Source organism: Oryza sativa, chromosome 4 (genome assembly GCF_034140825.1).
Source record: "Oryza sativa Japonica Group chromosome 4, ASM3414082v1".
NCBI lineage: Eukaryota > Viridiplantae > Streptophyta > Magnoliopsida > Poales > Poaceae > Oryza > Oryza sativa.
This window is the reverse complement of record NC_089038.1, coordinates 14,050,890-14,077,731: the sequence shown is the minus strand read 5'-3', so window position 1 is coordinate 14,077,731 and position 26,842 is coordinate 14,050,890. Positions and strand designations below refer to the sequence as shown.

Here is a 26,842-nt window from a genome sequence, read left to right as displayed (position 1 = left end):
CAGTTGCGATATGCAATCAGGGACTCAATTGCCTTTCTGCCAATTTCATAACTACCCGGGTACTCCGACCCGTTGACAAGAGAATTAAGCAAAACAAATCCCAAATTTATCCTTGATTCGCCTTCTTGAACGCTGGACAGCGCAGCAGCTGACGCCAATTCGCAATACCGAAGATAAGATCGCGCTGAAGTGGATTTGGATTTTATTCGGTCCCTCTTATGTTGCCACCAGCCTATTCTCAATTATTTTTCATTCATCCAACACAACAATATTAAACAAAAATGGTAACTTTGGTAGCTATCGCCGATTGCTCTATAAGTTGACAACTGATATGTTCAAGTTTCAACAGGGTGCACAAAGGGCAAAAACAACGATGTTAAGTGTCTATGGTTGGACAACTCAAGGTACTATATCAATCATCACTGCCAGAATCTATATCGGAGTTTGCCTTTTGGTGGGCTACTCCGTTCGCGACCTTACCCTTTCCTTTGCTCTTCTCATCCTCCTCGTCATCGCTGTACTCGCTCTCGTAGTCGTCGTACTCCTCTTCTTCCTCCTCTTCTTCTTCCTCAATACCATCCTCTGCCACTGGGCCTTCTTCAGCCACATGACCTCTTGTTCCTGCCCGGCTGCGCTTCAGGACCTTCAACTTCAAGCTGGTCTTGGTGTCACATCCTATCCATGCGTCGCACAAACAGAAGGAAGTCAGGTTGTGAGTGCCCTCGGCCGGGGCTTGGAACTTGCCCATTACCAACCTACTGCCTTTCTTCACCCTGTCGACTGCCTCTCTAATCGCAATCCCTATTTCCTTTGCACTTGCACCTAGTGCTTCTTGGGTCTCTTGTATAGCTTTTGATGCTGCAGTTATAGCGGTAGTCTCATCCATGAAGCTGACCTTCTGGGATAACCAAACTTCATTCGATGCAGCATCTGCTAGAAGCAACCAGAAGTTCTCTTCCTTGTGGAACGGGAAGGAAGGAGCATGGGGAAGAGCAGCAGTTAGGCCATTGCGACGGTGAAGTGAGACCCAAGCATACATGGTCACAACATCACCCTCTTGAATCCCCTCTTCGCCTTCAGTCTCACATTTAATATCCACTTCAATAGAAGGAATCATCTCCAGCACAAGCTCTACATCTTGAGCACCTTCATCAGAAAGCCCAGCAACCTGTGTCAGCAACGTGGCGCGTTCCTCCACAGGCATGTCACAGAATTCTTGGAATGAACGGATTTTCTGCAGTCAAACATGAAACCAATTAATTCTATTTCTAAAATTAAAAACATTGCTACAAAAGACGGGCTAATAACTTTGCTCGCTGAGAAGGCAAAACAGAAATTACCTTGCGAGCAATTTTTTTGACAACCGTTTCAGTAAAATGCGGTAGCTGCAAGAAAGGTGCTATTCCTTCAGAGTTGCCTCCGCTAGCTTTTCGTGCACTGAGAGGGACAGCCTATATAATATGCAGGCAAACAAATCTTTATACTGGTACCAAAATGAGCTTATAATACAGTTGTCCATGGTAATGAAATGAAAAAACAAGACAATAACAGAACCTTGAGCATAGTGAGCCAAAGAACACAAGAGAAACACCACATACACCAATCAGAGATTACTTGAAAGCACCCACAACACCATAGTACAGCACAGTGAAAAATACCTAATCTTACATAACATGCATAATTGCTTTCCTAAACAATATAATCCTGATTTTCAATTAGCAGTCATATCTAGGGTCCAGGTTCACAACATTGATGATGTTGGCCATGTAGGGAAAGAAACCAATTAATTTCATATTTGCTTGAATCCATAACTATATAAATTGCTGTCCAGGAGACTCACTTCAATATTTGCCTTTTCTATAGATATATTGAGGAAGTAAACCAAACCAAAGTGGATATAATTTGGTAACAAACCAATGAGCCATACAATCTAGTCTTACCATATGCTATTACAATTTCACTAATTAAAATAGCCTTCTCAACAAGTCTATAGCAAAATGTCAACGAATATATACCTTATTAAGCTATGTAATTCTAATTTCTCAATTCACATGAACAACTAATTTAGGTCTGGAAAGTTTAAGCAACATATATGCACATTTCAAGAGACATTGATTCACTACATATCGGCTACAGCAAAATCATATGGAACTCCAAAATATACCTGGATGATATTTTGGGAAAGCTCAATTACACCGATTGCAGGCCTGAGCCATCCAAAACCATGGGGACTCCTTGGTAGTAGTGCAATCTGCAAGCCAACAAACATATTAGAATGTAGAACAAGAAACAAATGCAGACAGCAGCATGCCCATTCACATGTAAACAAAAATGAATTCCAACATAAGTTTGTGGGTTGGTGGCTATTTATTTCTGATGAAAAAAGCACAATGGTGTAATAGAAAAATCTTTTTCCCCTATATGTGTTACAGAAATTGGAGTAAATGATATGCACTAAACAACAACTGACAATTAGAAATGTACTCCATCAAGACTGCAAGTCTAACAATTGCATGGTCAATAAACATCTCTGTAACACAAGATTCGGATCTGGCATGTGATTGCTTCTTAGAAACCACAAATGCATATGCTGAAGTTAGAAGTAAGAACCTGAGCAATGCATATCCATTAGGCATGGAAGCATGGTCAGTATAGCCACTCATTGTTCAAACACCTTCAATCGATGGATACTACAAGAGGTTTAGTAATTGAGCAGCTACAGCACAAGCATTCTATAGCACATATATTATAATGTGCATAGATATTTGTGTAAAGTAAAACTTGAACACTAGTATGTTTACGTTACCTACCTATAGAAAAAAATAGTAGTCAAAACAAAGTGTTCTCTATTTTGTCATCCAAAACTAGAAAGCAATCTCAGCTCCAGACATGTAAATGTGATGATTGAGCCAGTTAGTTCGGAACATTGGATACATCCTATCAGTCATCCCATCTGAATTTGCTGTACTAACTAACCATATCATGTGGCATCAAACAGCTACGGTAAGCAACATAAAAATCACCCGATTATCCAAGACAACTATAGAAAACAAAAGTGCACATAAATTATGTCTAGAGAGCTAGAACACATTAATAGAGTACATGTGGTTTTGGGTTTTCTATAAATTGCAATAGCCTCATTCGTAGGCATATAGGAAACACCATACAAGGACAAGAATGTCCAGGACATATAAATCGTGAAAAAAATCAAAGACATAAATTTAAGCAACAAGCAAGTACCTTGACAAGTTCATCCAGAAGACGAGGTGCAAGTTCAAGCATGTGCCTGTAATCCTTCAGTAACGCTGGTGTCAAAGCAAATGACTCTCCAGTGAGGTGAGCCTGAATCAAAAGCTCCATCTGCAAGAGTAGATGACAGATATTTGAGCTTGCAAGATTTGTCATGTCACAGATATAAGTTTGTGTGCCATAACACTTAGCAGAAAAAGACCAACCTTCACTAGAGATGGATGCTGCTTCCAGAATTTAGCTTGTTCTGTTCTAATATTCTTCAAGTCTAGATTTAATTCACTCCTAACAGCTACAAATAATTTCTGCAAGGGTTCATCGTCACTGCGCCGGACTGGCATCTCCATATACTCTGCAGCCTTAATGAAGACATCCATGACTTTGCTGCAACATACAGCCAATAGTTCCACGGATCAGATATGTCAAAAACGAGGCATTTTCATATCTAGAACTGATAACAGAAAGGATGCTCAGGACAATTTGGTCTACGGTTCAGACATTCAAATACCAACAAACAAGTAGTAGAACACTGAAAGGTTTTATAAGTAACCCAAAGTTTTCTAACTCTAAACTGGCAATATGATGTGTCAGTATACATTGGTTTACATGTGATAATGTCACTTTTTATTCTTTGAACTGCCATATCTCCAACAGAGGTTAGAAAAAGTTTTTTAAAAAAATATTTAAGTTCAATAAAATAAGTTTAAAAAATTAATGTTCACTGGATCATATGGTAATACTCAAAATCTCATATACGATAACTAACTAGAAAAATTGCCCGTGCGTTGAAACGGGTAAATACTACTCCCTCCGTCCCAAAATATAAGCATTTTTAGCTATGAATCTGGACAACTGTGTGTCCAGATTCATAGCCAAAAGTTATTACATTTTGGGACAGAGGTAGTATTTTAATTTTATTATTGTTTTACGGTTTAGTTAGGTAAAATTCATTGTGGGAATTCGCTTGGATTTTTTTTTTTAAGAAAATCATGAGCTGCAATTAGGAGCCCGTATTTCATCTCAAGTTAGCATGCGAGTTTTTTTAAAAAATTTCTCATACGACTCCTTTATACTTCTAAAAGGAAACAAGCTTAAAATCTAACTCAAACACGGATGTGTATTTCCAAAAACGAATGAACTAAAAACCCGACTCAAATACGGATGACGTACCAAAATACCGGCAAAAACATCTTCAATTTTTATAATAGTAGAGATAAAAACAATACATTCAGAGACTGTAAACATTCTCCAGTCCAATTTAACTATTGCTCTAGTTCACAATGCCTGACATTCAGGTAGCAGATGATGTCATAAGTATATTCATTCAAAATTAAAACTCAGTAATGCTACATCCTACATGATGTTCCAGCATGCTAACATGTTAACCTCACAAGAAATGACCATATGTTAGAATGAGGTCTTATTAGCGCTGATACCTTGGAGCCAGTGAAGGCTTCATGAAGTAGTAATAAGTGGACAGAGTTTGATGCATGACATAATTTCCGGTGTACTTTGATGACCTTGACAAATAAATAACTGCTATCATCAAGGGCAAGAGTATGCATAGCCCTACTATTCCAAGAAGCATTATTCCACCAGATGCACCATCCATATTCAACAAGAACTTGGGCAAAGCAATGCCCATTTGCATCCCCTGGACCACAAACACACCGTGTTAATGTTTGTCTCGAACACCATGAAACATCACATGTATATGTTTAGTTTTAAGTAGAGTGTCAAGAATAACAGATGTCCATATTACCTGGCGTCCATCTGGGTGACCATACTTCTCATAGTTTTCACGAGATACAGGATCAGTTAAAGCCTGATATGCCTTGGATATAAATTCAACAAAGTACTTGTGGGCCTCTGGGAAAGTTTCAAAACAAAAAAATAATAATAATAAGCCCAGCTACATTTCTTATTTAGCACCATTGATTATCAAAAATGTGAGACAAACTTTACCAGGATCAGGATTTTTATCAGGATGGTATTGGATAGAAAGTCTACGGTATGATTTCTTGATATCAGACTCTGATGCACCTGGTTCCAGTCCAAGAATGCTATACGGCTCAAACACTTGTACCTAAGAAATCCAAAAACATGGAAGACCAGTTGAGCATTTCTATACAGTCATCTGCAAATATGCAAGTTAAGAAACAACAAAAAAACACTTATGTGCATTTATTTGCAGCCATAAAAGAACTAAAGTAGGGATGGTTGTAGAACACACCAATACCTCCAACTCACCCTTTTTTATAAAACTAAATATTCATGATTAAATGGTGCCTAAAATCTTCAATAGCAAGGTCCAAATCATAGTTTGAACAGCATGGATGGTTGTTGTGACAATTTTTACAAGAGTAACAACAGAAACTAAATCAGCGATATGGCATGCTACTCTTTGTAGTGCATCCCACTCCCCAAAGTGGCTGCGCCTACTTATGTTCATTAAATTGGCAAAGTGTCATTCCTTGTATGTTGGAAGTGATCAAACATGAGCATTGTGGTGCTAGCTCCAATTATGCAAATCTAGCTAATATGGGATTTTCTCCGAGTAGATAAATGTCATCAACACGCATTTCAAGTTATATGTAAGATAGCAGGTTTGTTTAAGTACATTTTACATAAAAGCCTACTGGCTGAACAATTCTGATTGAAAGGAATAGAGTTAATTAAACAAGAAATCACTCCGTATCAATTTTGCACAAGCAAATGACGGAATCAACTCACTGAACACACACGGAACAACAGAGCTGACAACTTGCACCAGCCCGAAATGAGAATTTTACATACCTCGCGGCTAACATGCTTGATGTAGTATACAAGGAAGATCATAACTATCCAGAGAAGCAGGATGGTGAGGTTACTGCATGTCGAGAAGTTGGATATCTGCAACAAAGCGAACGAACCAGAACACATCCACGAAAACCGAGTCACACAACACTGTCCAAACCAGAGAAGGGGAGCCTAACAAAACAAGCATGTAAAGAGAGAGAGGAGCGAATCCCCCAGTATCCACCACCCACCCTCTTGTAGATCGACTTGCGGTACTTGCCGGAGCGGTGGCAGCCGGAGCAGCGGCAGTGGATGGTCTTGGCCTTGACGTTGGCGGCGCGGCAGAGGCGCATGATGGTGTAGGGCACGAGGGGGAGCGCGATCATGGTGAGGATGAATATGAGGAACAGCGAGCTGTTCTCCTCCGCCGCCGCCATGGCCGCTTAAACCACTACCACCACCTCACTACTCCTCCTCCTACCGGATAAACCAACCCCCCCTGCGCACCACCAACAAACAGTCAAACCCACCGGAATCCCGAGCCGAGGGGGAGGGGGGGTTTGCGGCCGCCGGCGGGGGGAGGGGCTTGGCTCACCTTGGGCGAGAGCGGAGAGAGGGGGCTTCCCCCACCGGATCTGGCGGCGGGGATGGCCGGAGGCGGGGCGGATCTGGGGCGGCGCGGCGGCGCGGCGAGGCGAGGCGAGGCGAGATCGGGGAGGGAGGGAGGGAGGGAGGCGGTGGTGGGGAGGGGATAGGTTGGGTTGGGTCGGACCACGACACGGGGGGGAGGTGATGTCAGTGAAAGAGGAGAGGTAGTTTTGACTCTCTGGAGACACGAGCGGCCACGGCCCAGGAAGTGGAGGCCTGGCCCGCTTTAGGTGGAGGAATCGGGCCGCTGTTGATATTTTCTTTTTCTGGGAGACTACGCAACGGTATTTACCGTTCTAGCTGACGTCAACATGATATCGGAGGTGTCGCATCTTCAGTACCAGACATGATATCCCGTAGATATCACATACGGTACCTAAATATTGTACTGACGTCATCATATACCATGCCAATGATATCATGGTACCAGATATGATACCTCATATGCATCATGCTGACATCATCATACATAGCTATTCCGTTGTGCGCTCATTCTCGGTACTGGTAATTTTTTGAATATATCATAAAGATGTTTACAGAATTTTAAAAAATGTTGTGCACATGGAAAACAGTACTGGTGATTTTCGGATATTTTGAAAGTGCTTTTCTGAAATTCCAAAAAAGTTTGGCCAACAAATTTGCTCTTTGGTCATTTTCGGACTCGTCCAAAAATAACTTTTCGAACTTCTGAAAGTGGGTTTTGCTCCATATTGATTTTGGGATTTTTTTTCCAAAAGTAGTTCTCAAAATTTTCGAAATTGCAAAACTTGAAAAATCAGTACTGGTGCTTTTAGGACTTTTCCGAAAAGAATTTTCAGAATTTCTGAAATTGAATTTTGCCTTGTTTTCGGGAGATTTGTACTGTTCGAATTTTTCTCGAAAATGATTTTCGTAATTTCTAAAAATAGAATCTTAGCCTCCGACGGGCATATTTGAGGTTGTGGCTATAAATAGCTCTTTTCTCCTCGGAATGATGGTTGCTGCTCTTATTGAACAACTCGTACCCTTGGCTCGCATTGCTTTCTCACTTCTTACTCTCCACGGATCTCCAAGCTTGGATTTTGTGTATGTGAGAGTGTTGGATTTGAGTTTGTATGAGTGCTTGGTGTTGACTTCGCAAAGATTTGTTAAGCACTTGATTCATCCCAAGATATTCTTGTTTCATCTTTTACTCGGAGGTTGAGGCTTAGACATGGCATAGCTCTTGTGCCACTGATCTACTTGTGGTAGTCGGGAGAAGTTTGTATGTCAGATCTCACCTCTGAAGAGAAGAGATACACTAGTGAAAGTAGGAGTGCATTCAATGGCAGACCCAAACCCTAGGTCACCTGAACCATCGCCTGGGGCCTTGTGGTTAAAGCACATATTACCACATGTAAATTCACCATGTATTTGATAGATGGGCCAAAATTACAATGGGCTGACCCAGGGCCTACCCAAATTCCGAGCCCATCCCTGAGTGCATTTGTGCAACCTCTAGAGGAAAGGGTTAGCGAAGATCCGACTCGTTGTGAGCTCCTCAATGGAGACTAGAATCCCCTTAACGATTCAAACTTTGGGAGCACCTCATCTTGCAAGAACCTTTGTGATATTTCCCTCTCCTCCTCTAGTTTTGTTTGCTTGTGCCGTTAATAGTCTAGTTGTTGTTTGTGCTTGCTCTTCATTCTTGTGGCTTGCTAAATCTAGTTTACTTTGTGTATTTTGCTTGCGAAAAGCACTTTCGGAATTGTCTGAAAAGCATTTTCGAAACTTTCGAAAAGTATTGTTTATGCATTACTTAAGTTTTTTTTAATTCACCTATTCACTGCCTATAGGCGTAAGTGACCTTTTCAGGCTTTCACTTATATATAACTTACTTAGAGACGTTGAAAAGTCATGCTAGCGCAGTCGACAACGTGCCGCTCGTACGACGGACGGTTATTAGAATAAATGGGCTAGGCCCAATTTTATTCCTAATAAATTCCATTGGCCTACAATTAATGTTAAGAGATTAATACCACCTTGAAAATTTATTTGGAGAGATCTTAACTTAAATAGGTTGCTACTGGAGAGCACTTGTTGACTGGTTGAGATGATGGTGGGACAACCATACGTGCGCACGTGCTGGGCCAGGGCTAGGGCCTCACATTTCTTATCCTGTATCAAAAATTGGTGCTTTTGCCGTTGGTGTTCTTTCCAATCTCAATGCACTTGACCGCTCCACCGGAAATTCCCTCTGCCCCTACCATACTCCAGCTTGGTTGCCCCTACCATACTCCAGCTTGGTTGTTTCCACCACCTGCCTGGGGTTGATCTCTGCCCCTACCATACTCCAGCTTGGTAGTTTCCACCACCTTTCTAGGGTTGAGCCCTAGGTACTCTAGCTTGCTAGTTTCCACCTTCTGCCTGGGGGTTGAGGCCTGGGATTTGATGGGTTGAGCCCTAGGATTTGATGAGGCAGGATCTACAAACGTCTGCCTCGGCATTCGATGAGACAAACGTCTGCCTTGGCAGCTAGCATAAGCAAGTGTGAGCCGGAGAAGCCAATAACTTACCTAACCCAGTCAGGCCTCTGATTCCAATGAGTTAATTCAGCAAGTTCCCCGTGCTACCCCCATAGGGCGTTGCTAGTGGAACGAGGAGGGTACAACTGCTTACCAGGTTAAAGTGGTACGACTATAAGAGCAAGTTTAATAGTATAGCCAAATACTAGCTCGAAATCATCTATAGTCAATTTAATAGCCAATTCATACAATAGTTATCTATAAACATATACTACTCTATTAATATATGGTCCCACATGTCATGCACACATTGCATCTTGGAGTCCATGCTACAGCTGGCTATAAATATGTACCCCGCTGCTCTTCTCTCTCATCTTTTATTCTTCTCGAAATGTATTTATAGCTAGCTTATAGTCTGCTATTGTAACAATTCTAAGTTTGCTTTTATACTGTAGTAATAGGCCCTAGCCCATTCTACTTGACTTGAGAACTTTACTATCCTTCTTCTTTGCCAAGCCTAGCTTGCCCTATGGGAATAAGAAAACCCTTATCAGTCTCTCTCGTGCCAAAAAAGAAAGCTGTCCTTCCCTAGAAAATTGAGTTCATTTTGTTTCGTAGTAGTAGAATTGCTAGAAAATATAAGATTTCATTGTAGAATCCTAAAATAAAGTAAGTACTTTTTTAAGTACATGCCAATCTAGATCTGGACCTCTACATATAAAAGTCAATTTTCTTTTTTTAAAAGATATTTAATGCAATGAAAACACCTCCAGTATAGTGTCGCTTCGGTCACTATCACAGGATAGGATCCCCTTGGAATCTGTCTAGTGGGCTCTTCCCGCTAGCGACAGGAAGAGTGGTCCACAACCAGTGCCTTCTTGTCTTTAGTTGCCAAGGTAGCTGGGTTATGAGATATCCCACTGCTTGCAAAGAATAGAAAGAGCCATGCATGCCTTTCTTGGCCACTTCACCGGGTGCTTATGAGCTGATTTTACTAGCTTTAAAGAGTTTTTTTTCGCACAAACAACACAATAGTGGGTGTGGCGAGGCGTGGCTACTGCTGCTGTCTCCCCCATAATATTTTGCAATGGATCGGTAATTGAATCAGAAGATTCAACTATTACTCGTCCAATGGTTAAACGATTCAATCCCGATTTGGTTCGGTTTTTACTCCAGTATCGGATCCGAATTGATTCCTCTCCCTCTCACGCATATATAAGCCCATCACCGATAGACAAAGGATACACAGATCCGCTCTTCCCTCTCACGCATTGTTTTCTCCTCGATAGTATATCTCCTTCTTCTGTTCCTGTGATGCACCTCTGATTCCAAGCACTTGCGTGCACAATTGTTTGGGACGAGCAGGCCTCGGGAACTCCACTCGCTTGAGTACCAATATGTGTAGGCGAGCTATCAAGTTTTTGGGAAGTGCTTCCTAGCATGACTGCTTCGCTGTGTCGATTCTGTACGGCTTCGACTACTTCCTCTACATCGTCCACTTCGACTACTTCCTCTACATCGGCATGTCTACTGGAGGAGGAAACGGTGCGGCAACGACGCACCTGGAGGTGGCGATAACGTCAACATCACCAGAGGCAACAAACACCAACAATGCCTCATCCAGTTCCCAAGCATTCTCCGAGTATGTCACATTTCTAAATATAGTGTTAAAACATGTTTCAGCACGTTCATGTTTAGCACTTCACTAGATCAATTCCTCTTGCACATGTCATGTTTATTATCTTAATTTTCTGGATTAAAATATACTAAATTATGACCATATTTCCAACAACGATTATGTGTTTGATCACCCGCCCACATCATGCGTGAGAACTTTTTTCCTCTGTTGCCAGCACAAATCTCGAAGCACATCCAATGATCCAAGACCACAAGTTTTTGAAGCCATTTTCTCTCCATACAAATTCAGCAACCCTATTCCTAGTGGTTAGGATAGGAAATGAACTTTTTTTTAACTTATGCCTTTCCTTCAAAAAAGAGAAAAGACTTTAATAGATGCCTCATCATCTGGTCTCTCGTCGCTGGCCCGGATAGAGGGCGCGCTGTCAATGTCACAGCAAAACTAATCCAAATCCAAACCGCCCCCGAAATTAAGCACACCTGCCACGTCTCTCTCTCCCTCGTTGAGCAGCAGAGGCGCCGCCTATCGCCGCCGCCGCCGCCCGCGACCAGGAGATTCGGAGGCGATGGGGCGGGAGGCGGCGGCGGAGGCGGAGGAGCAGCTGCTGCGCCGGAGCCTGCGCCTCTTCGCCGCCGGGGAGCGCTCCTTCCGCATGGACCGCCTCTCGCCGGACGCCGACGCCCTCCGCGCCGCCGTCGCCGACGTGCTCCCCCGCTTCCTCGGCAGCTACACCGACGACATCCTCGCGGTACGTACGTGTGCCGCGTCGCGTCGCGTGCCCGCTCGCACGGCCGACCTCACCTTCCCCCCCTCGCCCTCTCGCTCTCCTCCTCTCGCGTTCCGTGGAAAACCCTAGAGGCTAGAGCCTAGGCGTGGGGTTGTGGCAAGGGGATTCGGGTGGCATCGGTGGATGACGGAGATGTGGTTGGTTTTGTTCAGTGCTCTGTTGGATGGAGAGATGATAGGAAGCAAAATGGAGTACTGGTGGAGTTGGAGATGGGATTGATTGGGAAAAGGAGATACCCCAATTTTACATAAATGGAAAGGGGGACTTGTCGATTGGAGCTATATCGAGAGTACAGCTCCCAACTTTAGAGAAATGGAATGGTTGATGTGTTGTTCTGGAGCTAGGATTCAGAGTTCTCTAAGTAAGCCAGTAAGTACTAAAATCTGATCTTCTAAAAAAAAGGCACTAAAACTGATTACAAAATGTAATACAAGAAATAGAGTGAGATAACTAGCCACATGGAATTCCAGCGACTTAAAGAGTATTATGTTCGAATATGGTAAAGACAATATGTGCCCCGGCTTTCTTGTAAGGAGGAAATAAGCGAATATGTACTTTTGGTGCGAGGATTTTGAGCCACTTATACGTCTAACTGGCTTCAAGGTTTAAAGGGTTTTTACCACACCAATACAATATTTAGATTTACTCTACCTGTATAGGTTAAGGGAATCACTTCTTGCATATCATAATCAGCAGTTGTGAACATTTATAAATACTATTCTGATCATTCAACTTGTTCTCCTTTGTGCTATTCCCATGAAAAAGAAGTGAACCTGCTTAGTATTAGTTTCAGCCTCAAATACAGCAGTAATTGCTTGAAGATATCTTTGGAGTGCTGTGGTAGTGTTATGACAAAATGGGAATTGAAGTATCTGAAACTCTCATTACTGTCCTTTTTGAATCAAATCCATTGTCTTCATCTATGGGTGGAAACAGGTGGGGGATGACTGGTGCTGGCCATCCCTACCCTTGTGCTTACGCAAAGTATTTCAGTTCTTTATTTGCTCATAGTTCCAAAATCAAATTGCAATGCACTGATACAGGTTTTATGCGACACATGGAAGTACACACAGTATTATAACCACATTAGATATGAAACGACTAGTATACATAGGGAACTGCTGCCCCTGCCCCACCTGTTTTGCTAACGGTCCCAGTTCCCTGCTCCAAGAGGAAATTATGCGTTACTTTCCTGCTTCCATGAGTATGCTTTGAATTTTGCAACCCTAAAAAATTCAACTGATAATATTTGTACAATTGTACTAGATTCTAGGCATGTTATCCTACAAATATACCTCACTTGAGACTTGGAAGCTGTTCTAAAATGGACTTAAAAAAGGAAATCTATTTCCGTCTTAACATTTGGTAGACAATAAATGATTCAGCATAAGATTGACGACATTAGCTATCATCTTCAAATTGATTCTTCGGCATAGGTCTAAGTTTTCATGATGCTTACAAATTATGTTGCTCTCTTTGATGTTGGTGGTTTGTCAACTGGGAGCTTTGAATGATGCGATCAGTACAATATCTGCCATTTGAGTTGCGCATGTTATATTTACTTTCATGTTAAAACATGCTTCGTTAATTGTGTTTATTACATTCTGACCAATTAGTTTCCTTGTTTTTCTCCTTGGCTGAAGGAATACATTGTCATTCTAGTCTGTAATGGGAAACACCAGTACCAAGCACGTGATGACTTGGAGGCCTTCCTTGGTGATGATAGTGCAAAATTTGTTTCATGGTAATTTATCTGTTCTTTTGATCAGTTAACTGTTTTTGTTTATTTTGTCTACCTCTATGAAGTTATGTTGCTTTAATATGGCTAAACAGGCTTTGGGGTTACCTCAGTAAAAAGGCTTTAACATTGGCTGACAATTCTAGCATCCAGCATGGTCTGACAAATGAGATCCGGAACCGTAGTACCAAGAAAAATCTTCAGGTTGCAAATGCGCTATCCGAGGATACTTTCATTGTAAGAATCTTATCGCATTGTCTTATGATCATCAGTGTCCATCAAGGTTTCCTGGGCCGGATCGGTTGCTGCCAGTTACCAGAATTTACCGGAAATCATTTCAAATACAAATAATGGTTACCGGCTGGTAAGGACTGAAAATAATAGCGCTAAGAAATTAACAAACTGAATTTAGATTGTATTTGAAGTATTCTGTCCAGTTTTGTTCTGGTACCCGTAACCGACCAATTAATACCAACTTTTTGAATGTTTGTGTCCATACAGCGTTCAACTTTTTCATCATATATCTGAAGTTCTAAACTAACATGAACACTGAAGGACTTCAAGTAAAAATTGCTCATATTTTTGGACTCAACGAACTCATCCAATATTGATCAGGTCAATTCAGATATCTCATCACCTCAAGAGCATCATACTCTTCAGAAGCATGACTCAACTGAAGGACAAAATGTGGCCCGACGCCACATTAGCTCGACGGTTACTGTTACTCCTGAAAAGTTGGTTGACGATCAATGTTATTGGGAGGGCCAACATCAGAAGGTCAATATGTTATACCTTTATCCTAAACTCCTCCTTTATTATGACATGAGGCATTTAATTTTATGATTCTCTGTCTTAGAGCAGAAAGATCAGAGATCATCAAGTGGCAGAAATTTCTCCACACTGAAGTCTGGTGTAGCTGTAAGGACAGCACAAGCATTGCCACAAGGTAAGAATTTTTCTTACTCATTTGTGTCATTGAATGCCGGGACAATTTTATTCTTCAAAACTATTCCTAGTCAAGCTTTAACTTTGACTGTCAGTGACTATAGAATACTTAGTTTGTCCCAACGGCGCTCACCCGCCGCCCTGAGCTGCCTCAGCCCCCGCCGCTGTCCCACCCCGCCTGCCGTTGTCCTCGGCGCCCCGAGCCCTGCCCGTCGCTGTCCTCGGCCCTCCGCCGCCGTCCCACCGCTGTCCGCCCCCACACGCCGCCGGCCCGAGCTACCTCCGCCCACATCCCCCCATCGCTGTCCTCGGCTCCCCGAGCTGCCTCCGCCACCGCCTGCTGCCGTCTCGCCGCCCTTGCCTGCCCCTATCTCGCCGCCGCCCTGAGCTACCTCTGCCCCCATCCCTGCCCGCCACTATCCTCAGCCCCCCGAGCTGCCTCCGCCACCGCCTACCGCCGTCCTGCCACCCTGAGCTGCCTTCGCCCCCACTCGCCGTCGTCCCACCACCCTCGGAGCTACCTCCGCCCCCACCTGCCCCCATCTCGCCGCTGTCCAATGCTCCCCAGCTCCTCCACCCCCGCATCTGCTCGTCGCCGTCCTTGGCTCCCTCTTGACCACCCCGACAACTTCCACCCCCGCCCCTACCCACGTTGACTCCTCCGGCGCACCCCCTCTTGGGGAGAGATGGAGGTGAGGGGGGAGAGAGAGAGAAGGTGATAGGCTGATAGGTGGGGCCCCCAATTAAAAAAAAGAATTGCTGACTGGACTGCCACGTAGGATCAAAACCACTCCGGTTTGTGTAGGGGGGTAATTCATCCGTTATTGATAGTTGAGGGTGAAAGATGTCTGGCTTTTGGGTTTAGGGGGGTAATTTGTCACCTAATAGTTTAGGGGTGTAATTCGGACTTTTCCCTTTATGTTTTATAAACTTATTCTAAATTTTTAATATAAAATTGCGATCAAAGTTGAACCTCAGAAATCGTGAAAAAGGGTCAAGCATCAAAATATTTTTTACTAGAGTGAGTATTATTTAGTGCATGATTCCAGTGTTAAGTATTCTGTCATTTCTATATTTAAATCTCAAACTAATGCAGTAATGCTGCCTTGAGCTGACCTACCTCCTTTTATACAATGAATTTTTATTGAGAAAGTACTTAATGAATTCAGTTCAAAGGTATATAGCAGACCTTGCAGAGTTTTGGGGTTGGCTTTGTATTTGTTCTCTCTTAATTTACTATTGTTGGAAACTGTATTGCAGATGAACTCCGCCATGAAGTGTGCATTGGAAGAAATGCTTCTGCAAGACGGTTTCCTTTGGCTGTAAGAAGTGATGATGTGCTAGATCCAGAATCTATTAAAAAACGTGGCAATGTTTGGGATAGGCTAGGAAAGCCTGCCATAAAGGATCGTATTTGTGCTACAGAAGATGATGACATGCATGTTCAAAATGGACTACATAAGAAGGCGAAGTTAATGGTCACTGAGCATGAGCTAAGATGCCGTATGAACTCAAGTACAGAAGGAGATTTATTTGATATAGCAAATTCCAGAAGATTTCCCAGAAGCTATCAAGATGTCAACACAGTACAAGCACATGAGCACACAGAGAAGTCCAATAGAAGCAGGTTGATTGGTCGGATAAATTTTGGTGATATTGAGCGTAATCAGCTTCAAGTTAGAGATGTTATTCGCCAAAAGTCCAGTCCAAATTTGCCAGCAAGAAGTGTTCCACTACAAAGTCAGAATGAATTCATATCTGAAGTGAAGAGCTCAGTAACAGCAGTCTCTGAGTCAGCATGCCATGTGAGTAAATCAACAAAAGGACAAGTACCAGGATCTAGCAAATTGGGTCAACTAGCTACACGGAGAAATTTAGAGACTGAAGTTTTGCAAAGTCAGCAAGTTAGCAGCCCAGCGCAATCTAAGACAGGATCTTCTGTACATGAAGATGGTGGAAATTGCTGTAACAAGCCTATGAAAAATGTTAGCTTTTATCTTCTTTAGTAACCTCCTTACTACTTGGGCACTTCTAGTAACCTAAAACTGGTCTTCTTCTTTATTGATTATACAGGAAATGCTGGATGTGAAACTAAAGCTCAAACAAGTGGAACTGGATGTGCTCAAGCTTCGTTCCAAGCAGGCACAGATAAACAATGTGAAGCAAGGTTTCCTATCATCAGGTTTGTCTATATTGTTTTGCTTATGGTCAAGGAACCTAGAGTAGATCACTTCGGGATATCATGCTTATATCCTTCCTAATTAATCATGTTAAGAAAAATCGGTCTGCCATTCTATTCTGGCACATCTATGATCTATCTGATGTTCAGATTAAGCTGTGAAATGAGGGGATGCTGTTTCCTGTTTCTACCATCTACATGCAATTCTGAAGATCAATAATCGTTGATAGTGAAATAACCTAGGTCAAAGTGTACATGGGTCATCTTCCTCCAATAACTTTTTGGTTAATTCTGTAATATGAGGAGTCGTTTATAGTTGAAACATGAGGGAACTCCTTATACATTATGCCATTTACTATCAATGAGAGGCATATGCATGAGAAAGATATCTCATTGGATATAATCATAGGAAACAATAATAATTTTTTTGCCTTGCCTGAATTCCAATATTCTCTAAACTATACCTTCAATCTTTATCTCAAAGTAGCTTCTAATTTTCTTGATCATGCCACAACAAGGTACTAGTACATCACTACATTGTATGCAATGCTTTTTCAAAAGCACATAGAGCAAGGCAGCAGCTTATTGGTGAAGTGTTTTATGCATTTTGCATGTCTGCAGTTCAATTGGCAAAACATTCTTCATTATATTTGTATAGGCACGATGTTTTGTCAATCAAAATGTTTACATTTAAAGTGTGAAAATCTGATAAAACTACACAAACCGTTTATCAAGACATAAAAAGCGAATATAATAGTTTCCTTACTCGAACATTACCTCTGAAGAAGTAAAACTGCTACCAAGGGAGTTCCTTTGTTCTTTTTTCAAGGGAAACTGATAGGCGGTGGGCGGTTATAACAGTCTGCAATTGGCCCATGACTTAAATTTTTATGGGTATGGCTGTCTTTTTCTGGAAACGAAATGGCTATGCGTACGACCAATGCATACAACCCATGTCTGACTCAACTAGTACAGTACATAGGCACAGCTGCTGTTTTCCTGGGCCCAAATGGAAATAAGCTGAGAACAGGGGTTGATGGAGGAGGTGTGGTTGGATGCCCGTTGTATGGCAGGGTCGTGTGTATAGCAGGACTCTTCTGGAAAAGTCCCCATGTAGACACGATTCACCTAAACTCATACTGTAACACCACCAGGAAACTAACAAAAGGTTCATTAGAGGTGGTCAAATTCAGTTGTGAGGACTAAGGTGTTACACCGGTGCAACTCTGAGTGATGTCAAGTGCATAGTTGATGATTATTATAGAGTACCAAAGTAAAGGTGAGGAACCAATAATGACAAGGCAGAAAAGATTTTGCAAAGTTGTCCCATGTATTTCAAGAAAAGGTCCATTATTTACCATAGAACGAGTCCCAGTTCTGCAACTTGCACCAAATAGCTATGTATTTGTTGATTCTGTTTCATGATAGAAGGTTTTGAATCTTGTTAACAATATGCCTGTTATGGACTCATTTATTGGTCGAACTTATCAGCTCAAGAATGCCATTGTGTATTTCAGCAACACCACAGATTAACAGGGTTGAAGAAGGTAGAGTTGTTAGGAATATGTTAGTTTGATTCAATCTAGGACTCTTTTAAGTTAGTAAGGTGTCAATTAAATTATATTAGGAATAATTGTAATTGGGTTAAGCAATAAAAACGATTATTAGTTCAACAGGAGGCATATTCCCCTCTCCAACCAACATTACATCGACATTGATGCCCTGCCCAGAACAATGCCATCATCATCATTTGTGTTCCGTATAATCTTTTTATACAATAGCTCAGGCGTGTGATTCTGATATCCTGCCATTATAATGTATGAACATAAGTTCTAATCATATTTTGTGTTCCTTTAGGTCCCCATGCTAATCTAGATGAGGATGCTGACTCCAGAACTGTTCTCGTGACAAATGTAAGAACCTTTCTGATTGTTCCTTTTAGGCAATTCCATAATTTCTTGTTTTTCTTCGTGGTAAATATTTTTGTAGAACATAATTCAATTACTCCCTCCGTTCCAAAATATAACAACCTCATCAGCACATACTCATTCCATCTGGATAATTGTTTCAGGTACATTTTGCAGCAACAAAGGAAGCATTGTCAGGGCATTTTATGAAGTGCGGCACTGTGCTTAAGATAAATATATTGACAGATGCAATTTCTGGGCACCCTAAAGGGTATATATACTTTCAAACTATTTTACCCGTGGCATCTATAAGCTGCCCTGTTGTTAATTGTTGGCTTCTTGTTGCATATCCTTGCAGGGCTGCATTTGTTACTTTCACTGACAAGGAATCTGTTGAGAAGGCAGTATCATTGAGTGGGTCATCATTTTTCTCAAGAGTTCTAACAGTATGACCTTTGTTTTCATTATCAACCTCACTCTATACTATTACTATACTTGTTAACTACTACTTCCTCCGTTTCATATTACAAGACTTCCTAGCATTGCCCATATTCATATATATGTTAATGAATCTAGACATATATGTGTGCCTAGATTCATTAACATCTATATGAATGTGGGCAATGCTAGAAAGTCTTATAACCTGAAACTGAGGTAGTAGTACATTGTAACCTTGGATCTGCCTAGGTCAACTACATTCTCATTAACTACTTGTTGTGGTCAACATTCTCATGCCAACACATTCTATTTCCAGGTAATGCGCAAAGCCGAAGCACCTCCAGGTTTTCTGGCATCTGTTCAACCGATCGGGAGGCCTCTACAGTCATGGAACTCACCACCCATCCAGAAAGGGGTGAGTCCAAGGCAGATCCCTGGTTATCACCTCCAATGGAAACGTGAGCAATCTGTGCTGGAGAAATCCCCTGCCAGTTGCCCTACTAACTGAAGAAAACCACAACAAATGGTCTAGAAGAAAATAGGCCTACTCTACATTGGCCTGGCAGTGGACTGTACTTGCAAATGTACAAAGTTTTTGCTGGAGAAAAATGGCCATGTTTGGCATCTGTTACTATGCCCACAAAATACAGGTTTCTTCCATACAAGGTATTGAGGGCTTCAATTGCGGCGAGATACGTGACATGGGGAGAGATTGCTGGCAACGCCAAATGAATCTGTTGATCAGTTTCCGATTGGACACGTTGTAGCGTATGCCTGAAAACTGTTTTCTGAACTTCACTTGAGTCTCTTCATATCTCTACTGTCACCCTTGTCAAATGTAAGCAGGGCGGGTATTCTGATGATAACATGAAATGAAATCACAGTTCTGAAACATTTACAAACATTTCTAAAAGCAGTATATGTAGTATGGAGTAACATATAGGTAAAAGTACATTGTGTTAAGGTATATGAAAAATTAATGCTTCCACCTCGGTCTCGGTCTATTTGAGTGTGTTAAGGGTGTGTTAGTGCGTAATGCTGGCAGTATTGCATGAATTTTACATAAAACATACAGTTTGAATTATGGTCATTCATGAATTCCACAACTTGACAATTCCACTTTGTGACTCAGGTTCTATTGTTTGCAAACTAAAAAAAAAACCCGAGAAATTTCCCATTTTCGCAACGTCTCACGGAGAAAACCCGAAGCTTCCTGCATAGTTCAATTGATTTGGTTACTTAAGGTGAAATTAGCTTCTTAAGTTCAAGTTCTAAATTTATACGGTTCCTGCATAGTTCAATTGATTTGGTTACTTAAGGTGAAATTAGCTTCTTAAGTTCAAGTTCTAAATTTATACGGTTGATTGTATTTATGACTAAATATTCTTTTAATGATATGCGACATATTCGTCGATAGCAAAGTGTCCTCGATAACTTTGTTAATATTAAGATATATCAGTTTAGTTTTCCGAAGTTGCTCATATGGATAGAGGTGTGTGAGTGTGCACATGTGTTTAGGGCTTTTGTTTGGTAGTGTTGGGAACAAATCTGTTCTGCACGGAAAACGAAGTGGTCCATTAGCGCGTGATTAATTAAGTATTTATTAAATTTATTTTCAAAAATAGATCAATATAATTTTTTAAAGTAACTTTTGTATAGAAAATTTTTATAAAAAATATACGGTTTAGCAGTTTAAAAAGCGTGTGCGCATGGAAAACGAGAGACGTGAGTTGGGAAAGTTAGGGTGTGTTTAGTTCACGCTAAAATTGTAAGTTTGATTGAAATTGGAACGATGTGATGGAAAAGTTGGAAGTTTGAAACTAAACACAGTCTTAGTGTACGCCAAAATTGGAAATTTGGTTAAAATTGGAACGATGTGACGGAAAAATTGGAAGTTTATGTATGTAGGAAAGTTTTGATGTGATGAAAAAATTGAAAATTTGAAGAAAAAGTTTGGACTAAACTCGGCCTTAGGGAAAGAACTCAGCCGTATTCTGTTTCTTAAAAAAAAAAGAAGTAAAGAAACGAAGCCTCTGATCATCTGATCTGACCGTTGATCAGCGATCGGACGGCTCCAGGAGGAGAGGAGACGACCTCCCATCTCCTCGACTCTTTCTTATCTCCGACGCCGAACAGCCGCTGGACCAACCAAACCGGGAAGCCATGGCGACCACGCCGACCACCACCACCACCACCACCCCATCCGCCGCCCGCCTCCTCGCCCCCGCCGCCGCCGCCGCCGCCGCCGCCGCCGCCACGCGCGCTTCCTTCTCCACCCTCCGCCCTCCCGCGATCTCCCTATCCCTCTCCCGCTCCGCCGCCGGCTGCCGCGGCCGCCTCGCCCGCGCGGCCTCCAAGTCCAAGGGCGCAGGCGCAGGCGCGGCGGAGGACAAGAAGGGGCAGGAGCAGGAGCAGCAGGAGGCGTCCGCCACGGCGGTGGACGGCGCGGAGGAGGCCGGGGAGGTGGTGGCGGGAGGAGGAGGAGGAGGGGAGAAGAGCCCCGAGGCGGTGGCGGCGGAGCTGAAGGAGGTGCTGCGGGCGCGGAAGGAGGCGGAGGCCGCGGCCGGCGGCGGCGGGTGGTGGGCCGGCGCCGCGCAGGAGATGTCGGAGATCGAGTGGCCGGCGCCCGGGAAGGTGGTGGGCACCACCGGCGTGGTGCTCGGCGTCATCGCGGGCTCCACCGCCGCGCTGCTCTCCGTCAACGCGCTCCTCGCCGAGCTCTCCGACCGCGTCTTCGCCGGCCGGGGACTCCAGGATTTCTTCTGATGAAGGTTGAGCTGAGAGTCTGAGATAGGCGGAAGGTTCGTGTCTAGCGTAATTACTGCTCCTCGCAATTGCTACTTGTAGAGTGGTGATCGATGAAACCCAAACACTGCTTGTGTTTTTGCAAGATAAATATGGTTAGGTTCTTGACATTATTGATCTGTGCTAACCTCTGGTTGGAGATTTTCTCCAAACAATGAATTTGCCTGAAATTTTTGTCAACTATTCAGAAACCTACCTGGCTACCTAGATGTATTTTCTACTTTATAAACTTATTATACTACTAATATTTGGCTACCTTAGATGTATTTTCTACTTTATAAACTTATTATACTACTAATATTTGGCTACCTTAGATGTATGTTCTACTTTATAAACTTATTATACTACTAATATTTCACAAGAATTTTGATTTGTTGTTCCAGTGGTCTAAGTTAGCTCAAATTGCATAGCTACAACCACAATACATGAGTACATGGTTGAATGCCTCTATGTAGTGGTATTAACCGACCAAATTATCCTGAGTTCATTACAGTGTAGTTACAGTGTAGCTCTCATGTCTGAACTTCGCTGTGTAGCACTGTTTGGATCTCTGAGTCGCACATTGTCATTTTGATCTCACATAATTGATTATCATGAAAAACACCTATTCGAGTGCTCTACAGTGTGGCTGAATTAATTTCTATCTGTATATAATGGCATAATCTTCATTGTAGTTACCCACACCATGTGAACTGAGCATGGTCAATTGTCTAGTGATTAGCGGCGTTGCTGCTTGCAATGCCCCCCCTAGGGTTTTGACTCTCTACACCTAGTGTTTCTTGTTCATCCTAGCTATTCCTGTTGTTGGCCTTGCTTTATTCCATCTCTAGGCTCTGCACCACCTCTCATCACCCACCTAGTTCTGGTGGTACTCAGTTCCATTCCATGTGCTACCATCATAGGAGTACCCTGGTATCTGACATGTCCTATTTGGAGTGTAGAATAACTACAGGATCTCAATGGGAATCAGACGGTTATATGTGAATTTCCTGAAATCTAATTGCCCAATGGGGGCCTTATACTAGATCTTGCTGACCTAGATTTATGCACCAATGGATCTTCTCTTGTCATCTCTTCTTTTCTGAATGGGAAAAACTCTGTTTTGCCTTTTTTGACCTTTGGCTTTGTTTGCCTTCTTTTTAATTTGATTATCGATTGCATGTAAGAGTTGAGGTGCTGGTGTTTCTCCAACTAGTTCTGTGGGATATTGGGGTTGTTACAGATGAAGGCATAAGGGGTAAAGAAAGCAGCTGTGCTGAGGAAGCTGTCAATTTTTTTAACAGAAAAAAACAACAAAAGGAAAACATGAACCAGCCATCTGTTTACAGAACTGCACAATATAATTCTCTGCACCACACATACATAAACAACTTGTTTGTCTACAATCTGCAGATCCTACACCCATGACCCAAAGTATTGAACCACATGAAACAGTCAATGCTTATACAGTTATACAGAAATCAGTGATTCTTTTTTGTGCTGTAGCACCATCTTGGTTTTGATGGCATTATCAGGAAATGCTGGAGATTGCGAAGAAAGTTCCATGAACAATGTAGACATATTTTAATAAATGCCTACCTTTCATGAATCCTGGTATAGGCCTACCTTTCAATGCTGAAGCTAATGGTGAAGACGACAAGAATTAAATCGAGCAGTTCCAATTGGATGAAGCCGGCAAGCATCCATTTGTTCTGTTTGCCAATCTATCGAGGTGCTATGCTGATGTGATGTTGTGCACTTGTGCTGTCCGTATTTATAAGAATATAAGGTTAAACTCCAAAGCATTCAAGGTTATGCTACTGCCTATTTTCTAGTACGTTCATATTTATAAATTGCACCAGGAAGCAATCAACCAAAAGCTTCAGCTGCATTAGGTAACTTATTCACAGACCTATATGAAACAGTTGGTGCAATAACAGTGTGTCATGTTGATTAACCGAAGCTTAAATAAATAATTTTTTTTGCATCCTATTACAGGTGACTAAAAGCCATTATGCTCGTATGCTCTTATTACTATCCCTGAATCAAGCAATTTCATTACTACTCCCTCCGATATAAGTCGCTTTGATTTTTTATAGTTAAATTTAAAAAAGTTTGATCATGGTTATAGAAAAATATAGGAACATTTTCAATACAAAACAAACATATTATCAAAATATATTCAAATGTTATTTTTAATGAAACTAATTTGGTATTATAAATGTTGCTAAATTTTCTAGAAACTTATCAAACCTAAAGAAATTTCAGTAGGAAAAAGTTAAAAAAACTTGTAATATGAAAAGGATGCAGTATCTTTTATTACTCAAGCACTAGGTTCAGTACTACAATGTATAATACTACAGGACTGTTTGCCACATCTCCAGTTCCTGGAGTTGGAGTCTAGCAAAACAGTTTCAGCTCCACTTAAAATGGGAGCGGAGCTGGATGGAGCGCTCTCACAAAATGAACAATAACTAGAGAGGTAGAGTTGGGTTTAGTCTGCTCCACAATTTCACTCCAAACCTAATTCCTGAAGCTAAATTTAGGAGTTGGAGATCTACCAAACAAACCCTACTACTAACTGGGGCAAGCTCACTAGCAATACACCAACGGAACCACCCCATTGCCCCAAACAACCGTGGCCCCGCACTCCAGCGCCACCCAAGCCATCGTCCTCCTCTTGTTGCGAAGCTCAAGAACTGGAACTATTTTTTGGGTCAACAAAAAAGGAAAAAGTACACCGGAGGTCCCTGATCTTGTCACCGAGATACAGAAACGTCCTTGAACCGCAATAACAGACACCCGGGTCCCCCAACTATACAAAACCGGTCATCCAACGTCCCTAGTTGGTTTTGATCTCCCTAGCGTGGGACCCACGTGGCCCTACATGTCAGGTGTCCACATCATCTCTATTTCCCCTCTTCTCTCTCCCTTCCTCCCCTCTCTGCTCTCTCTCTCTCTCTCTCTCAGGCCAGGCCGACGGGGTAGGGAGCAGACGGCTGGGCGGCGGCGCTGCGACGGCGGCCTGCGGCCGGCGGCGGCGGCGTCGCCCTCTTCTTCTTCTCCCGCTCCCGTTCCGTCCTCATCGAAGGTGATCACCGCGGCATCGGGCACGATTAGGAGGATGCTCGAGGAGGGCCGCGGCAGCGGCGGCGGCGGCGAGGACGACGTCGTCGTCAACCTCCCCGAAGTCGTCAAGGGCGCCGCCCTCGCCCGCGTCATGGAGTACTGCGACCACCACCACGGCGGCGGCGCCGACCCGGGCTCCGCCCGGTCCTCCTTCCCTCCCGCCCTGGCAAGCGCAGCAAGCGAGGGAGCGCGGCGGCCAGCGCCTCGCGGTGGCCAGCGCGCAGCAGAGGACGGCCACGCCGGACGCCGACGCTCCGGCCTCGCCGGAGCCGATGAACGCCGCGGCAAGCGCGGCGGCGCCGGCCAGCGCCTCCGCCGTGGCTAGCGCGCCGCAGAGGACGGCCACGCCGGACGCCCACGCTCCGGCCTCGCGGGAGCCGATGAACGCTGCGGCGAGCGCGGCGGCGCCGGCCAGCGCCTCGCCGTGGCCAGCGCGCCGCAGAGGACGACGGCGGCGGAGTACGGGATGGCAGCAGAGTGCGGGACGACGGCGGCGGAGTATGCGACGGCGGCGGAGTATGCGACGGCGGCGGCGGGCGGGACGACGGCTTCCCCTTCGCCGTCGTTGAGCTCGTCGTCCTCGCGACCGTCCGCGTCCTCGCTGCGCTCTACCGCCGCGCCGTTCGTGGTGGGCGCTGCCCTCTTCTTCTTCTCCCGCTCCTAGGATCTTGCCGCTCCCGCTCCCTCCTCATCTCCCTAGACGCCCAACTCGCGGCCGTCTCGTTCTCGGCTTCGGCGGCGGCGACGAGGGGGAGGAGTTGTCGGCGGTGTCGGCTTTGGAGGAGGAGCGCTTGCGGTCGGGGTCGGGGACGGCGGCGGCGAGGGAGCCCGGGAGGCGGAGGGTGAGGGCGGTGTCCTCGAAGTCGAGCCCCAACACCGCGGACGACTGGAGCGGCTGTGTGCGCCTGGTGCTTCGACTCACGGACTTCGCCGGCGTTGGTCTTCACGGCGGTGGCGACGGCGGCGTCGGGTGCCTCCCCGCGTGAGCGGTCGACGAGGCGCGCGGCCTCGGCGAGGTCGTCGTGGGCGATGCAGGCGGCGGACCTCGTGCCTCGGTCGTTGGGGGACGACGCGCTGGGGGCCTCGGGCCTCGTGGCGGCAGCGGCGAGGTGGGCGTGGTGTGCGCGGCCGCCGTCGCAGCGCCGCCGCTCGGCCGTACAATCCCTACTCGTCGGCCCGGCCTGTGAGAGAGAGAGAGAGAGAGAGAGCAGAAAGGGGAGGAAGGGAAAGAGAAGAGAGGAAAGAGAGATGACGTGGATACTGACATGTGGGACCCACGTGGGTTCTACGCTGACTCAGCCGCCACATAGTCCAAAACCGGTGTCAAAACCACCAAAGGACCTCGGGTGACCGGTTTTGTACGGTTAAGGGACCGGCATATCTGGTTTTGCGGTTCGAGGATGTTTTTTATCCCGATGATAAGTTGAGGGACCTTCGGTGTACTTTTTCCAACAAAAAATGGGAGTGTGTGAGAGCGGTCCGGATACACGCGGGCATTTACCGGCCCGACTCTGACTCAACTAAGGATGGCCCATTGTGAGTTACCAATTATGGACAAGATTTGTTGGGTCAACGGTGTTGACCAAGGTCAAGGTGCTATGTCATATAATACCACCTTCAATACTATCATAGGAATTGATCTGTACATGTTTTAATATTCGTGGGAGCCGTCTTATCAATTTTCCTTTTTTAAGGATATATGAATTAGATTTTGGCCTACTTGTAAGGGAGTCCAAGTGGACTTTTCCTACACCAATCGACCCGAACATCTTACAGACAACCTTACACTCGATATTCGTCTAGGCCCCTGTTGGTAATTAATGACGAGCGCTAATTATGGACTAACTATTTTTATTGAGTTATATATTTTGAGTTAGGACCACATGATATGTGTGCATGGAGGTTTATTGTGGACTAAAATTGATGGCGCAAAGCAAAAGGAAAAAAGATGGTAAACTAGTGTTTTAATTTTAAATTGATCGAGGAGTTGAACGATGAAAATTGTGCTAGTTTATTTATAGCTTTGTCGTACTATAAAGAGGGGTAATGACCTAGCAAAGAGATGATTCAAAATGCCACATTATGTCATTTGCATTTAGACTTGGCTTGCTTTTATATTGATATGCTTCACTGTCCAG

At 43.8% G+C, this 26,842-nt stretch overlaps 3 protein-coding genes across 5 annotated transcripts; 2 read left to right on the top strand and 1 right to left on the bottom strand.

The window, feature by feature from the left end:
- Positions 1-220: 220 nt before the first annotated feature.
- On the bottom strand, positions 221-6,739 carry LOC4335435 (dnaJ protein ERDJ2-like). Its single transcript, NM_001419232.1, has 11 exons — positions 6,623-6,739; positions 6,279-6,526; positions 6,046-6,141; positions 5,215-5,335; positions 5,012-5,118; positions 4,686-4,903; positions 3,456-3,633; positions 3,241-3,360; positions 2,165-2,251; positions 1,341-1,451; positions 221-1,234 (listed from the first exon to the last, which is right to left on the bottom strand). Exons 2-11 carry the CDS (start codon positions 6,462-6,464, stop codon positions 413-415), a joined length of 2,046 nt encoding a protein of 681 aa, NP_001406161.1. The 5' UTR covers positions 6,465-6,526; positions 6,623-6,739; the 3' UTR covers positions 221-412.
- Positions 6,740-11,240: 4,501 nt separating this feature from the next.
- On the top strand, positions 11,241-19,783 carry LOC4335431 (uncharacterized). Of its 2 annotated transcripts, XM_015781023.3 has the most exons (12): positions 11,241-11,545; positions 13,228-13,328; positions 13,418-13,526; positions 13,606-13,686; positions 13,938-14,099; positions 14,184-14,268; positions 15,528-16,252; positions 16,341-16,449; positions 18,304-18,359; positions 18,518-18,624; positions 18,712-18,799; positions 19,108-19,783. In XM_015781023.3, exons 1-12 carry the CDS (start codon positions 11,363-11,365, stop codon positions 19,297-19,299), a joined length of 1,998 nt encoding a protein of 665 aa, XP_015636509.1. In that variant the 5' UTR covers positions 11,241-11,362; the 3' UTR covers positions 19,300-19,783. The 2 variants fall into 2 exon arrangements, with proteins under 2 accessions (XP_015636509.1, XP_015636510.1); XM_015781024.3 differs by lacking the exon at positions 13,606-13,686 and having other exon boundaries at positions 13,418-13,559.
- Positions 19,784-20,937: 1,154 nt separating this feature from the next.
- Positions 20,938-23,567, top strand: LOC107277695 (preprotein translocase subunit SECE1). 2 transcript variants are annotated; one of them, XM_015779288.2, is made up of 2 exons: positions 20,938-21,592; positions 23,196-23,567. In XM_015779288.2, the coding sequence occupies exon 1, from the start codon at positions 20,955-20,957 to the stop codon at positions 21,555-21,557; it is 603 nt and encodes a 200-aa protein (XP_015634774.2). In that variant the 5' UTR covers positions 20,938-20,954; the 3' UTR covers positions 21,558-21,592; positions 23,196-23,567. The 2 variants fall into 2 exon arrangements, with proteins under 2 accessions (XP_015634774.2, XP_066166097.1); XM_066310000.1 differs by having other exon boundaries at positions 22,989-23,567.
- The last annotated feature ends 3,275 nt before the right edge of the window (positions 23,568-26,842 follow it).